Source organism: Nerophis lumbriciformis, linkage group LG15, assembly GCF_033978685.3.
Source record: "Nerophis lumbriciformis linkage group LG15, RoL_Nlum_v2.1, whole genome shotgun sequence".
NCBI classification, from domain to species: domain Eukaryota; kingdom Metazoa; phylum Chordata; class Actinopteri; order Syngnathiformes; family Syngnathidae; genus Nerophis; species Nerophis lumbriciformis.
Window position 1 is genome coordinate 3,954,482 of NC_084562.2, and position 15,519 is coordinate 3,970,000.

Below are 15,519 nucleotides of genomic sequence, written 5' to 3' on the forward strand. Positions count from 1 at the left end.
GGTTGCCAGGGGGCGGGGTTAAGGGGGGATGAGTATATTTATAGCTAGAATTAACTGAAATCCAAGTATTTCTTATATATGTATATATAAGAAATACTTGAATTTCAGTGAATTCTAGCTGTATATATATACTTTTTTTTTTAATTATATATATATATATATATATATATATATATATATATATATATATATATATATATATATATATATATATATATATATATATTTATATATATATATATATATATAAATAAAAGAAATACTTGAATTTCAGTGTTCATTTATTTACACATGTACACACACGTAAAAGTCTGATCTACAAAATGTGCAGGCAGCAAACCCCTTCCCCTTCGGGCTGTACTGGATGAACTGAAATTATTTTTTCCAATCATTTTGGAACTTGCAAACGTACTTCTTCTTCTTACTCGTCGTCACCATGTCTCTTCTTCGTTCTTCTGCTTCGTTTCTGTTCTGTTTTTGGACATTACTACTTGCCGTAGTTTTGAAGCAATGCATGATGGGAATCCGGATGTTGTGTGTCAGTGTATTAACGTGCAGGCTGGAATAAACACACGCTGAGAAATAGCTCCGTGCCTGCCTACTTTATAGGTTATAGATAAACCTATGGATAACGGATTTCCTATTTTCTTGGTTACACTTCCTTTGTTGGCATGTCAAGCAGATACGTTACCGCTGTTGTGACAATTACTATGGTCAGCTAGATAAAAAAATATATATATATGGATAGCAGTATCATTAGCCCAGAATCCTAATGGTCCTCAATTAGGAACCGTTACCAAAAAATACTGGCACATGGTATAGTTGGCAATTAGGAGGCTCACGGGTGCCTAATTTCCATTCAAAGGGCTTTATCCTCCAGCGCGGATTTGTTGTTTGTACACGGTAATAGTGTTTATTTTTCATGCTACACGCTTTAATCTGCCTGCCTCGTTTTTAATCAAATGTGTTTTACCTGCATGTCGCTATACCTTTCTCTGCCTCCTGGGGTCACACCAACAACTGAGATGCACGGCCATGAAAACGTCTAGCAAACAATCAATGGGACGTAATATTTTATTTAATGTTAGCTCCAGCACCCACCGCGACCCCAAAAGGGACAAGCTGTAGAAAATGGATGGATGGATGGGTTTATTTATAATAATTATAATAATGGATTAGATTTATATAGCGCTTTTCTAGACACTCAAAGTGCTGCACAGAAAAGTGAGAACCCATCATTCATTCACTCCACATTCACACCTGGTGGTGGTAAGCTACATTTGTAGCCACAGCTGCCCTGGGGTAGACTGACAGAAGTGTATCCTTTGTATGCGTCATTTGTATGTATTTTACTTGTTTTTCTGCATGAAAACTACAATTATTATGTGTTTTGTGTTAATATTTGTTGGAGTCTTGAACGGATTCATTGGATTCACATTATTTCTTATGATAACAAATATTTTTCATGCATTTCAGATTATTTGGAATGGATTAATAAAGAACCAAGACCCCACTGTATTTGATCGAAAGATCGACTTACAGGAAATCTTCTTCTATAAGGTCTGGTTTACGGTCCAGTGCCACTTTAAATATCGCTTGGGCCTGAAGGAAAACAAAGAAACATGAAAAACAATCACACACCATGCAGTGTCGATTGTCAGGCCACTGTAAAGAGACAATTGAAATCTAACATAAGCACACTTGTTGTCTTTCCTGCTCACAGGCAAGTCATTTTCCACCACCATTGACATGAACGTATTCACAGCTGCTTTACAATGTAAACATTCAGTGACTATAAACACACAGGCACGCCAGATCATGAAAGTTGCAGGTCAGCAGGTCAAGACAGCATTTTTTTGACTTTGTATCAATTAATAGTAAATAGTACAATGATAATACAAAACCCAAAACCAGTGAAATTGGCACGTTGTGTAAATCGTAAATAAAAACAGAATACAATGATTTGCAAATCCTTTTCAACCTAAATTCAATTGAATAGACTGCAAAGACAAGATACTTAATGTTCAAACTGGTAAATTTTGTTATTTTTTGCAAATATTAGCTCATTTGGAATTTGTTGCCTGCAACATGTTTCAAAAAAGCTGGCACAAGTGGCGAAGAAGACCGAGAAAGTTGAGGAATGCTCATCAAACATTTATTTGGAACATCCCACAGGTGAACAGGCTAATTGGGAAGAGGTGGGTGCCATGATTGGGTGTAAAAGCAGCTTCCATGAAATGCTCAGTCATTCACAAACAAGGATGGGGCGAGGGTCACAACTTTGTGAAAAAATGCGTGAGCAAATTGTCCAACAGTTTAAGAACAACATTTCTCGACCAGCTATTGCAAAGAATTTAGGGATTTCACCATCTACGGTCTGTAATATCATCAAAAGGTTCAGAGAATCTGGAGAAATCACTGCACGTAAGCGATGATATTATGGACCTTCGATCACTCAGGCAAAAAGCGACATCAGTGTGTAAAGGATATCACCACATGGGCTCAGGAACACTTCAGAAAATCACTGTCAGTAACTACAGTTCGTCACTACATCTGTAAGTACAAGTTGAAACTCTACTATGCAAAGCCATTTATCAACAACACCCAGAAACGCCGCCGGCTTCGCTGGGCCCGAGCTCATCTAAGATGGACTGATACAAAGTGGAAAAGTGTTCTGTGGTCTGACGAGTCCACATTTCAAATTGTTTTTGGAAACTGTGGACGTCGTGTCCTTCGGAACAAAGAGGAAAATAACCACCTTTTATAGGCGCAAAGTTGAAAAGCCAGCATCTGTGATGATATGGGGGTATATTAATGCCCAAGGCATGGGCAACTTACACATCTGTGAAGGCACCAGTGATGCTGAAAGGTACATACAGGTTTTGGAGCCATCCAAGCAATGTTATCATGGACGCCCCTGCTTATTTCAGCAAGACAATGCCAAGCCACGTGTTACAACAGTGTGGCTTCATAGTAAAAGAGTGTGGGTACTAGACTGGCCTGCCTGTAGATCATACATGTCTCCCGTTGAAAATGTGTGGCGCATTATGAAGCCTAAAATACCACAAAGGACAGCCCGGACTGTTGAACAACTTAAGCTGTACATCAAGCAAGAATGGGAAATAATTCCACCTGAAAAGCTTAAACAATTGGTCTCCTCAGTTCCCAAACATTTACTGAGTGTTGTTAAAAGGAAAGGCCATGTAACACAGTGGTAAAAATGCCCCTGTGCCAACTTTTTTGCAATGTGTTGCTGTCATTAAATTCTAAGTTAAGGATTATTTGCCAAAAAAAAACAATTCTATGTTGGCACATAAAATATCTTGTATTTGTACTCTATTCAATTGAATATAAGTTGAAAAGGATTTGCAAATCATTGTATTCTGTTTTTATTTACCATTTACACAACAACTTCACTGGTTTTGGGTTTTGTACAAGGGCAGTGCAAGTAAGTGAAGAAAGATGATGTGTGTGAAACCTGCTGCGTGTTCCAAGGTTTAGTGGAAGCGGCGGAGATGTTATCCACCAGCAGGTGTGTCCTGGGCAGGATACTGAGCAGAGGAGTGCAACAGAGCAGAGGCGCAACGTCATCCAACCAGTGGACCACATCGGGAAATCCCTGGTTAAAATATAAATAAATCATACATTGGCATACAAATAGGATCAGTCGCTGTGATATCTTATTTCAGAGGGCACAAAACAATGAACAAACTATAGCACCTAAAGGCTTCATCAGTTCATGCAGCTCTCGTCTGACGGGATGGTGCCGGATCCAAACATCAATCCTCAAAAGGTGACAAGAAGGGTTCCGCACTTTTGCGGTGCAAGTGGACAGTCGTTAAGACACAACGTTGTGAGGCCAACGACAGACATTATGTACCACACTACCTTAGAGGATAAATACTTTTGCAGGGATAGAATATGTTTTTTTGAGGCACAATGTGCAATGTGCAATCTGCAATCTGGGTGGTGCTAGTCATGTGTGCATGTCCGGGGCAGTGTGATTGCGTCATTAGAAAGTATTTAAACAGTGTGCATTCACCCGTTTAGGAGAAGAAATAGGATACAGGAAGTATTGGGTAGGCTATACTTTATTTGATCGCTACGCTACTCTACAACCTACATTATTAGATGTCACATGCTGCATGAATGCTGTGACCAACTGTCATAATAAAACCAACATACAAAACCCTGAACCAGTGAAGTTGGCACGTTGTGTAAATGGTAAATAAAAACAGAATACAATGACTTGCAAATCCTTTTCAACTTATATTCAATTGAATAGACTGCAAAGACAGGATAGTTAACGTTCAAACTGGTAAACTTTGTTATTTTTTGCAAATATTAGCTCATTTGGAATTTGATGCCTGCAACATGTTGCAAAAAAGACTGAGAAAGTTGAGGAATGCTCGTCAAACACTTATTTGGAACATCCAACAGGTGAACAGGCTAATTGGGAACAGGTGGGTGCCATGATTGGGTATAAAAGCAGCTTCCATGAAATGCTCAGTCATTCACAAACAAGGATGGGGCGAGGGTCACCACTTTGTGAACTAAATGCGTGAGCAAATTGTCGAACAGTTTAAGAACAACATTTCTCAACGAGCTATTGCAAGGAATTTAGGGATTTCACTGTGGACGTTGTGACCTCTGGACCAAAGAGGAAAGAAAACATCCGGACTGTTATAGGCGCAAAGTTGAAAAGCCAGCATCTGTGATGGTATGGGGGTGTATTAGTGCCCAAGACATGGGTAACTTACACATCTGTGAAGGCACCATTAATGCTGAAAGGTACATACAGGTTTTGGAGCAACATATGTTGCCATCCAAACAACATTATCATGGACGTTCCTGCTTATTTCAGCAAGAAAATGCCAAGCCACGTGTTACAACAGTCTGGCTTCATAGTAAAAGAGGGTGGGTACTAGACTGGCCTGCCTGTTAGTCCAGACCTGGTTCACTTACTGGAATCAACTTCCACAATATCTGGTGTCAATCACCAGCTTAATGGGTTTTAAGAATAGACTAAGAGGAGAAGTATTGCAGAAAGAGATTATTCTAGATTGTACCTAATGTCATGACTGGTTTTATTGATTATTGACTATTTTATTGATTATGGGACAAGCAGTAGAAAATGGATGGATGGTACTTTTTCGTCACTTATTGTTTGTCTTTGGTACACTAATGTGTATATTTTAGGCCATTGGTTATTTTTTTATTTTTGCAAAAATATATATATATATATTTTTTTATATTGCTCTTTTTATTTTTGGTATGAATATTATTATGTAAACTCAAAGTTATTGTTTGTTTTTTTTGGGTTCTTTGTTGTTGCTATTTTTGTATTACAACATTTTATTATTTGATCATTTTGTATTGCATTGTAATCTTTTGTTTTGTGATTGTGTGATGTTTTTTGCCTGGACCCCAGGAAGAATAGTCTCCACTGCGGTGTAGACTAATGGGTATCATAATAAATTAAACTAAACCTGTCTCCCATTGAAAATGTGTGGCACATTATGAAGTGTAAAATACCACAATGGTGAACAACTTAAGCTGTACATCAAACAAGAATGGGAAATAATTCCACCTGAAAAGCTTCAAAAATTGGTCAAAAAATGGCCAAACGTTGTTAAAAGGAAAGGCCATGTAACACAGTGGTAAAAATGCCCCTGTGCCAATTTTTTGCATTGTGTTGCTGCCATTAAATTCTAAGTTATTGATTATTTGCGCACAAAAAAAAAAAAGTTTCTCAGTCCGAACATTAAATATCTTGTCTTTGCAGTCTATTCAATTGAATATAAGTTAAAAAGGATTTACAAATCATTGTATTCTGTTTTTATTTACGAATTACACAAAGTGCCAACTTCACTCGTTTTGGGTTACGTAAAAAAAGCCTTGGAACCTGCACCATCCTCTCAGACTAGAGCTGTCCTACCTAGTCTTTTAACAAGAACTGATTTTCAGACAATAAAAATCTTGATTCAATGTCCTGAGAAAACTATGACTTGGGTGAGTAAGAATATTCACAGGATATTATAGCACACACGTGAAAAAAAACGTCTCCTATAATACCCAAAGTTTGGTGGAGATGGCATTTGCTTGTGGCGGACGCAGGCCTGTTGCATGCTGAGCCATGTCGGGGAGGGATGACAGCAGCCGGTCAGACGTCAGCATCAGCAGCGTCTCCGTCCTCACACCCACAGTGAGAGAGCCCAGCTCCTGCAGGCGGCCGAGAGGGCTCAGCTATAGATGTGCGGGCAGAGGCCATGGGGGTCAAGGCAAACACCAACAGTACTGTTCTGGGAATTTTCATTTTGCAAAAACACATACGATGTTGATTGATGATAACTTGTCAACAATGATGAAAGCCTGCAAAGCATACAGAAGCAAATATTAGCAAAAGTGTTCTATGCAAGACTGAACAGCTTCCATGTGGGATTTTAATACAAGAAGTGGACAGATCAAGCTAAATGTTGTTAGTGTTGATACCAAAAGGTAGTATCGGTATTGGAACGATACTCGCTTAATGTAATCGATATTTTTCAGTTCAGGCTAAATCAGATGCATAATTTCTTCAATATTCAAACAAAATACAGCATATATACAGAATATATTTATATCGGGGGGTGTCCAAAAATGTTCCACTGTGAGCCATACACTGAAAAATAAAAGTATTTATCACTTTCCAAACCAATATTATTAAACAATTGCCTATGCATTCGATTATTTTATTTTATTTTATTTTACAAACAAATTGCTGGAAAACTGGCTTTTTTTATATATATATAAAAGTCAGGTTGACAAGCGGATATTAAAGTATCTATTTTTATTTTTCACAATATACTGTAAATTTGGAATATGTGTTATAAAGTACCAATGATAGTCACACACACACTCGGTGTGGTGAGATTATCCTCTGCATTTGACCCATCACCCTTGATCACCCCCTGGGAGGTGAGGAGAGTAGTGAGCAGCAGCGGTGGCCGTGCCCGGGAACTATTTTTGGTGATTTAACCCCCAATTCCAACCCTTGATGCTGAGTGCCAAGCAGGGAGGTAATGGGTCCCATTTTTATAGTCTTTGGTATGAACTCACGACCTACCAATCTCAGGGCGGACACTCTAACCACTTGTGGATGTGAGTGTGAATGGTTGTTTGTCTATATGTCAGTGGTTCTTAACCTGGGTTCGATCGAACCCTAGGGTTTCGGTGAGTCGGCCTCAGGGGTTCGGCGGAGCCTCTGCCACTTAGGTATAGACACATCCGAATTATCGTGTAAATAAAAACTTCTCTCTATCGGCGTATTATGGATACCCCCAAACAATGTTCCCTCTGATTTTCCATCTGATTTGCAGGTTTTTTTGATTGATTGATTGAAACTTTTACTAGCAGATTGCAAAGGAAGAGAATACATTTTATGAAACAGTACAGTTTACATAGTGCAGTACATATTCCGTACGATTGACCACTAAATGGTAACACCCGAATACGTTTTTCAACCTGGTTAAGTCGGGGTCCACGTTAATCAATTCATGGTAATGTGTGTAAGGTGTGTAATTTGTTGTGAGTTAATGCACTGTGTTGGTTTTGTTCTTTGAACAAGGTGATGTTCATGCACGGTTAATTTTGTGCACCAGTAAAAAAAAACTTATAACTTTGTCTTGAATTTGAAAAAAACAATTTTATTTTTCACTAAAGAAGGGTTCGGTAAATGCGCATATGAAACTGGTGGGGTTCGGTACCTCCAACAAGGTTAAGAACCACTGCTATATGTGCTCTGTGATTGGCTGGTGACCAGTCTAGGGTGTTAACCCCGCCTCTCGCACAAAGTCAGCTGGGATAGGCCCAGCTAAAGCACTAAAAACTGGCCTGTGAAATACAAGTTTACTAACTTTTCAACACATTTTTACTATCTTTTTAATACCCTTTACCCCACATCTGCAGTCCCCTTCAAGGTTTCTCATTGTGTCCCATTGGGTTGAGTTTTTTTTAACACCAATGAGTTGACTGATGAACATTATCACATAATATATTCAGAAAGTATAAATAATGACAGATAAAGATAGAATACTATTAACAGCAACATGTAAGTGTAAAAACATTTTCAGAATGTTTTTTGTTCTATTTCTAAACAAAGAAAACAATCTGAAGTTGTCTTTATTTTTAAGTTATCGTGCCGGAGTAGATTTTTCTTCATGTGGCCAGCGATCTAAAATGAGTTTGACACCCCTGGTTTAACATCTTTGGAAGGATGTCCTCAGTTGTGCTTGAACGTGTGACAGGTTTGTGGGTTAATCCACTCCACTATGGTCTGCATTCGAGGCCAAGACAGCAGTCAATAAGTGAGAACCCCTTTGAGATAACAGCTGTGGGGGCAGCAAAACTCTTCCCCTCATCTGCCACCTCAGAGGTCAGGACTTCTCCCTGCTTGTCAGCTGTTCCTCACCTGTTGGCAGTGCACCAGAGCGTGTGACGAGCAGAGCCTTGTGGAGGACAATTGACCTGAATTTAAAAAAATGGTTGACTAGAAAAACAGAAATCCATCTGCATGGATCAGTATACTTTGATGGTTTTGATAACCATATGTGTTACGGCAGGGGTTCTTAACCTTTTTTGACCTTGGGGCCCAACTTTTGCACTACAGAAGAGCCCGGGACACACTCACTTATCAACCCTGAATTAGTCATCTTACGCTTGATTTTAATCATATTCAAAATATACAGTACAGGCCTAAGGTTTGGACACACCTTCTCATTCAATGGGTTTTCTTTGTTTTCATGACTATTTACATTGTAGATTGTCACTGAAGGCATCAAAACTATGAATGAACACATGTGGAGTTATGTACTTAACAAAAAAAGGTGAAACAACTGAAAACATGTTTTATATTCTAGTTTCTTCAAAATAGCCACCCTTTGCTCTGATTACTGCTTTGCACACTCTTGGTATTCTCTTAATGAGCTTCAACGGGTAGTCACCTGAAATGGTTTTCACTTCACAGGTGTCATAGTTGTGATGCCTTCAGTGACAATCTACAATGTAAATAGTCATGAAAATAAAGAAAACGCATTGAAATGAGAAGGTGTGTCCAAACTTTTGGCCTGTACTGAATATCTAACCTACTTACAGTTTACCAAAAAATATTGTCAAATGACATGGAACCATATCATTTACATTTACATACATAAACATACCGTATTTTTCGGAGTATAAGTCGCTCCGGAGTATAAGTTGCACCGGCCGAAAATGCATAATAAAGAAGGAAAAAAAACATATATAAGTCGCACTGGAGTATAAGTCGCATTTTTTGGGGAAATTTATTTGATAAAACCCAACACCAAGAATAGACATTTGAAAGGCAATTTAAAATAAATAAAGAATAGTGAACAACAGGCTGAATAAGTGTACGTTATATGACACATAAATAACCAACTGAGAACGTGCCTGGTATGTTAACGTAACATATTATGGTAAGAGTCATTCAAATAACTATAACCTATAGAACATACTATACGTTTACCAAACAATCTGTCACTCCTAATCGCTAAATCCCATGAAATCTTATACGTCTAGTCTCTTACGTGAATGAGCTAAATAATATTATTTGATATTTTACGGCAGAGGTGTGGACTCGAGTCACATGACTTGGACTCGAGTCAGACTCGAGTCATGAATTTGATGACTTTAGACTCGACTTGACAAAATGTAAAAAGACTTGCAACTCGACTTAGACTTTAACATCAATGACTTGTGACTTCACTTGGACTTGACCCTTTTGAATTGACATGACTTGACATGACTTGCTACTTTCCCCAAAACCCAAAGATGAAAAAGTTATTCGGGAGCGCTCTGTATTTTTCATTGTGTACTTGTCTATCAGCGTTGCGTGTGTCAGCTGGTGTGGTCTCAGTACAACAGCCAATCAAATTAGATCTACTTTGTTTTCATCACACAGCATTCATCCAATCAAATTGCAGGAAGAAGACATGTCCAAACCACACGCCAGTGAACAAAAAATGATACCTAAAATAATTTCGTTTGGGTATAAAAATTACGAGGTGGTCAACACAAAACGGTTTGCAGTATGCAACACATGCGGTTCGAAAATTACTGATGGAGAGGCAACAACTTCCAACTTCGTCCGGCATTTGAAGCTGCACAAAGAAGGGTAAGTTTTGAATGTAAGATAACGTTTATTGGCTAAGTAACGTGACTTTTATTTGCTGTGTAGTTAAATCAGTGAGGCTGTAAACTCACTGCTAACGTTATAACGTTATTGCAAACACGGGAATCTGTTGCAGTTCACTACCTTATTCATACTTTTTGTTCAGTGATTTTTTTAAGCAATTACGTTAGTCAATATATCACACGTAACGTTAGACGGCGGTCAGCAGCACCGCGTATTTTAGCCACCTAAAAAAAGACAAAAATAGTAAAATAAAGGTCAGTTAAAATGTATACTATATTATGAATATGTGTACCGTTTTAGCTAGCTTTCTGACATACTGTTGGTTGTTTACCTCAGTGGTCCCCAACCACCGGGCCGCGGCCCGCTACTGGTCCGTGGATCGATTGGTATCGGGCCGCACAAGAAATATATATATATATTTTTTCTTTTTTTAATTAAATCAACATAAAAAACACAAGATACACTTACAAGTAGTGCACCAACCCAAAAAAACTCTCTCCCCCCTTTTGTTCTGGGCATTGAACATGAAGACTCTTCCTTCACTGTTCCGAGTGGCCATGAGAGTCTTGGCAGTGCCTGCCTCCAGTGCTCCAGTGGAGCGAGTTTTCAGCCATGGTGGCATCATACTACGCCCCCATCGTGCACAAATGACTGACAGACTCTTGGCTAATTTGGTCTTTTGCAAATGCAATGCAGCATAGGGCCCTGACATATAAAAAGTACAACTTTTTTGTTATGTTCACGTATATGTCATGTTTTTTCAATGTTAACACTTTTGTACAAATAAGTACATTTGCACTTTATTTTTCAATGTGTTTGTTCTGTAAAGGAATGAGTTAATGTTTAAAATGACTGGTTAATAGTGCTATTATGAAGTGCAATGTCAGCACAATTTTCTTTCCTGCAATTTAAAATGCACTTGTTTTAATAAATAAATACAGCGTTTGAAAAGCATACACAATCTGTGTTAATATATTAGTCTGTGGTTAAAAGGACTTGAAAGGACTCGAAACTCAAAATGCAAGACTTAGGACTTGACTTGAGACTTTCCAGTCTTGACTTTGGACTTGACTCGGGGCTTGCCTGTCTTGACTCGGGACTTGACTCGGACTTGAGGGCAAAGACTTGAGACTTACTTGTGACTTGCAAAACAATGACTTGGTCCCACCTCTGTTTTACGGTAATGTGTTAATAATTTCACACATAAGTCGCTCCTGAGTATAAGTCGCAACCCCGGCCAAACTCTGAAAAAAACTGCAACTTATAGTCCGAAAAATACGGTAATCACAAAGGCTATTGTTTATTTAACACTTAAACCTTAGGCTTAGGTCAGGCTGATTAGAAAAAAATATATACTGCATAAGAAGGGACTCATAAATAACTGACAAAAAATAAATGTTTGTTTTGCTAAAATAATAAATTATTAATGAATCTGTTTCTTAAGGAAACCGTCAATAAAATTAAAACAGTATCACTACTTTAGTCATACATTTTGTGCTTAAGAAACGTCTTCTGTTTGTATGAAATTGTCATTACTGCCACAGGTGGTGAAAAAGTGTATTACAACTGAGAACACTGTCTTACGGTACTGTAAGATGTGTGCACTGGTCTACCTGTGCAGGACTGAAAGACACAGTTTTGAGGGCAGGGAGGGCTGCAAGGAGCTGCGATGGTGTGAGTCCCTGCAGGAACGTGGCCCCCAGGGCGGGCAGCAGGTGGGCGATACCTGCCAGTTTGTCGGGACTGAGTGAAGACGGGACTTTCAGCTCGGTGCCGTTCAGTAAAAAACTGGAGGTCTGGAAGAGAACATGAGAGCAATATCTATGACAACTTAATGATGAATGCATTTTAGAGACACAAAACAGTGATTTATTTATATTATGTTGCGGTTCTTACCAAGTGACTGGGCAAGTTAAGTCCTTCACGAGTGCAGTTCATGATGACGTCCCAGATGACCTTGAAGGACTCGCTGCTTTTGTATGCCAAGAGGTCACTTGGCTCTGCCAGGCATGAGAGATTACCTAACCTAAAATCATAAACACGGTCTTTGAATATCCATTCATTCATCCATTTGCTATACTGCTTGCCCTCTTTAGAGTCGCGGGTGAGCTGAAACCTATCCCAGAAGACTTCTGGAGACACTTGGACAGGTCGCCAGTCAATCACAGGACACATAGTAATAATTATTGCCAGTGTTGGGACTAACGCGTTACAAAGTAACGCGTTAGTCACTGTAATGCCGTTACTATCGGCAGTAACTAGTAATCTAACGCGTTATTTTTTTATATTCAGTAACTCCGTTACCGTTACTACATGATGCGTTACTGCGTTATTTTGCGTTATTTTTTATGTAGTATCGGCTAGAAACTGAGAAGATCTGAGTGTTGCAGCGCTGCTGAAGAGGCGACAAAAAAGAGGCGCGCCGCGCGCTGTCTGTGTGTACGTGTGTGTGTGCGTGTGAGTGTGTGTGTGTGGGAGGGGGCGTGTCTGTGTCTACTATCAAGACGTCATGGCGAACCCCGAAGCCGAGTTTCTTAAAATGGAGATATTTTCAGTACGTTTCTTTTATCGACCACAAAGAAAAGAACATTTTAGTTGAATGTAAGTTTCAAATATGCTGAAACAGCGACAAAAACAACATGCTTTGACGAAGCTAGTAAAGAGACACACACTTCACCTCCACGTCCAACAGCGGCTGGATTTTAATGAGGCACTGCACACTGAAGGTACACACACTCTGTCAATTCTCTTATATACTCTTTCATTTTAAACTTTTAGAGTGTTTGATTATCACATCACTCTAAATGTTTAGACTATAAGGTTCACAAACCTAAAGAGGGATACTAGTGGGCCAGGCTAATATTTCCTTTTCTCTAAACTAAGTGGGGAAATGTGTAGAGTGTTCTGGGCTTCAGACATGATTTTATTTCAGAATTCCTTGAGAAAACGCCTGGTTAGGCTTTATGTATGTAGTGTGTGCCTTTCTTGTTTTACAGCTATGTTGTTATTATGCTGTTTGTTACTTATGTATGTTAAGTTGCAGCTATTTAAAATAGTTTTGTCAATTTGTTCTGGTCTGAAACAAATTGGCCCTTTAAAACATATCTTTGTCTTTGTGTGTTGTATGTAGAGCACATTGCTTAGCAGAGTTCAGTGATGCAAATGCATGTCAACTTGATCAACAGATTGTATTATTCTCCAGTGCAATAACAGTACTAAAATGAAGGCTAAAAGGGCATTAAATGGGGCCTTAAAATAAATAAATAAAATATATATATAAGTAACTAAATAGTTACTTTTCACAGTAACGCATTACTTTTTGGTTTAAGTAACTGAGTTAGTAACTGAGTTACTTTTGAAATAAAGTAACTAGTAACTGTAACTAGTTACTGGTTTTCAGTAACTAACCCAACACTGATTATTGCAGGGAATTGTGTGGGATGTATTTTGACGTCATTGTTTGTTGATATACAGTGCATCCAGAAAGTATTCACAGCGCTTCACTTTTTCTACATTAAGTTATGCTACAGCCTTTTTCCAAAATGGAATAAATACATTGGTGTCCTCAAAATTGTACAGACAATAATCCATAATGACAATGTGAAAAAGTATGTTTTTTAAATTTTGCAAATTTTAATAAAAAAATAAACAATCACATGTACATATTGACAGCATTTGCCCAATAGTTTGTTGATGCACCTTTGACATTAATTACACAATGCCGCAAGCTTTGCATACCTATCTTTGGGCGGTTTCACCCATTCCTCTTTGCAGCACCTCCCAAGCTCCATCAGGTTGGATGAGAAGCGTTGGTTTTTATCCAGGATGTCTCCGTACATTGCTGCATTCATCATTCCCTCTATCCTGCCTCACAGTTCTTGCCGCTGAAACACATCCCCACAGCATGATGCTCTGTCACCACCATGGTGTGGGCCTGGTAATAAGCGGTGCCTTGTTTCCTTTAAACAAGACGCCTGGAGTTCAATCTTTGTCCCATCAGACTTTCTTATGGTCTCAGAGTCTTTCAGGTGCATTTTGGCAATTTTTTAGAAGAAATGGCTTCCATCCGCCCATTATACCATACAGGCCTGATTGGTGGATTACTGCAGAGATGAGATGGTTGATGCCAATGGTGCATCAACAAAGTACTGAGCAAATGCTGTGAATACTTATGTACCAGTGATTTTTTTTAGTTTTTCATTTTTAATACATTTGCAAAATAAATAAAAAATTAAAAAAACTTTTGACATTGTGATTATGGGGTATTGTTTTTAGAACCTGGAGGACAAAAATGAATGTATTCCATTTTGGGACAATGTGGAAAAAGTGCAGGAGTGTGAAGAGCCGTAGTTCAACAAGATGATGAACAGCACAGATTGATGTGTGATAAGTAGAGATGTCCGTTAATGGCTTTTTTGCCGATATTCGATATTCCGATATTGTCCAACTCTTAATTACTGATTCCGATATCAACCGATACCGATATATACAGTCGTGGAATTAGCACATTATTGTGCCTAATTTTGTTGTGATGCCCCGCTGGATGCATTAAACAATGTAACAAGGTTTTCCAAAATAAGAGAACAACTTCAACTCAAGTAATGGGAAAAAAAAGTGCCAACATGGCACTGCCATATTTATTATTGAAGTCACAAAATGCATTATTTTTTTAACATGCCTCAAAACAGCAGCTTAGAATTTGGGACATGCTCTCCCTGTGATAATCCTGATACTCACTACAACTATGGGAAATACTATACTTTGACTTTCACAAAGTGCATTATTTTGTACTTTTTTTAAACATGCCTCAAAACAACAGATACAAAAACAATGAAGGCAAGCAACTTCAGTCCAGAGTATACTAGAGCATACTTGCCAACCTTGAGACCTCTGAATTCGGAAGATGGGGGGGGGGGGGGGGGGGGGGGGGGTGTGTTTGGTGGTAATACTATATTGTAGCGTCCTGGAAGAGTTATGGCTGCAAGGGGTTCTGGGTATTTGTTCTGTTGTGTTTATGTTGTGTTACGGTGCGGATGTTCTCCCGAAATGTGTTTGTCATTCTTGTTTGGTGTGAGTTCACAGTGTTGAGCATGTTGATAACAGTGTTAAAGTTGTTTATACGGCCACCCTCAGTGTGACCTGTATGGCTGTTGATCAAGTATGCGTTGCATTAACTTATGTGTGTGTGAAAGCCGTATATATTGTGTATCTGGGCCGGCACACTATTTGTATGGAGGAAAAGCGGACGTGACGACAGATTGTAGAGGACGCTAAGAGCAGTGCCTTTAAGGCACGCCCCCATTAATGTTGTCCGGGTGGAAATCGGG

General features: G+C 38.8%; 1 protein-coding gene across 1 annotated transcript in view; it reads right to left on the minus strand.

Annotated features, from left to right (window-relative positions):
* Window positions 1–15,519, minus strand: part of LOC133616223 (uncharacterized) — a 63,354-nt gene that overhangs the window by 20,161 nt on the left and 27,674 nt on the right. Inside the window, exons 11-16 of the mRNA XM_061975391.1 lie at window positions 12,089–12,218; window positions 11,806–11,988; window positions 6,334–6,372; window positions 6,076–6,246; window positions 3,479–3,619; window positions 1,541–1,602 (exon numbers count right to left, since the gene is read on the minus strand). Coding sequence (XP_061831375.1) covers window positions 1,541–1,602; window positions 3,479–3,619; window positions 6,076–6,246; window positions 6,334–6,372; window positions 11,806–11,988; window positions 12,089–12,218 — 726 coding nt within the window. The remainder of the gene's footprint in view (window positions 1–1,540; window positions 1,603–3,478; window positions 3,620–6,075; window positions 6,247–6,333; window positions 6,373–11,805; window positions 11,989–12,088; window positions 12,219–15,519) is intronic.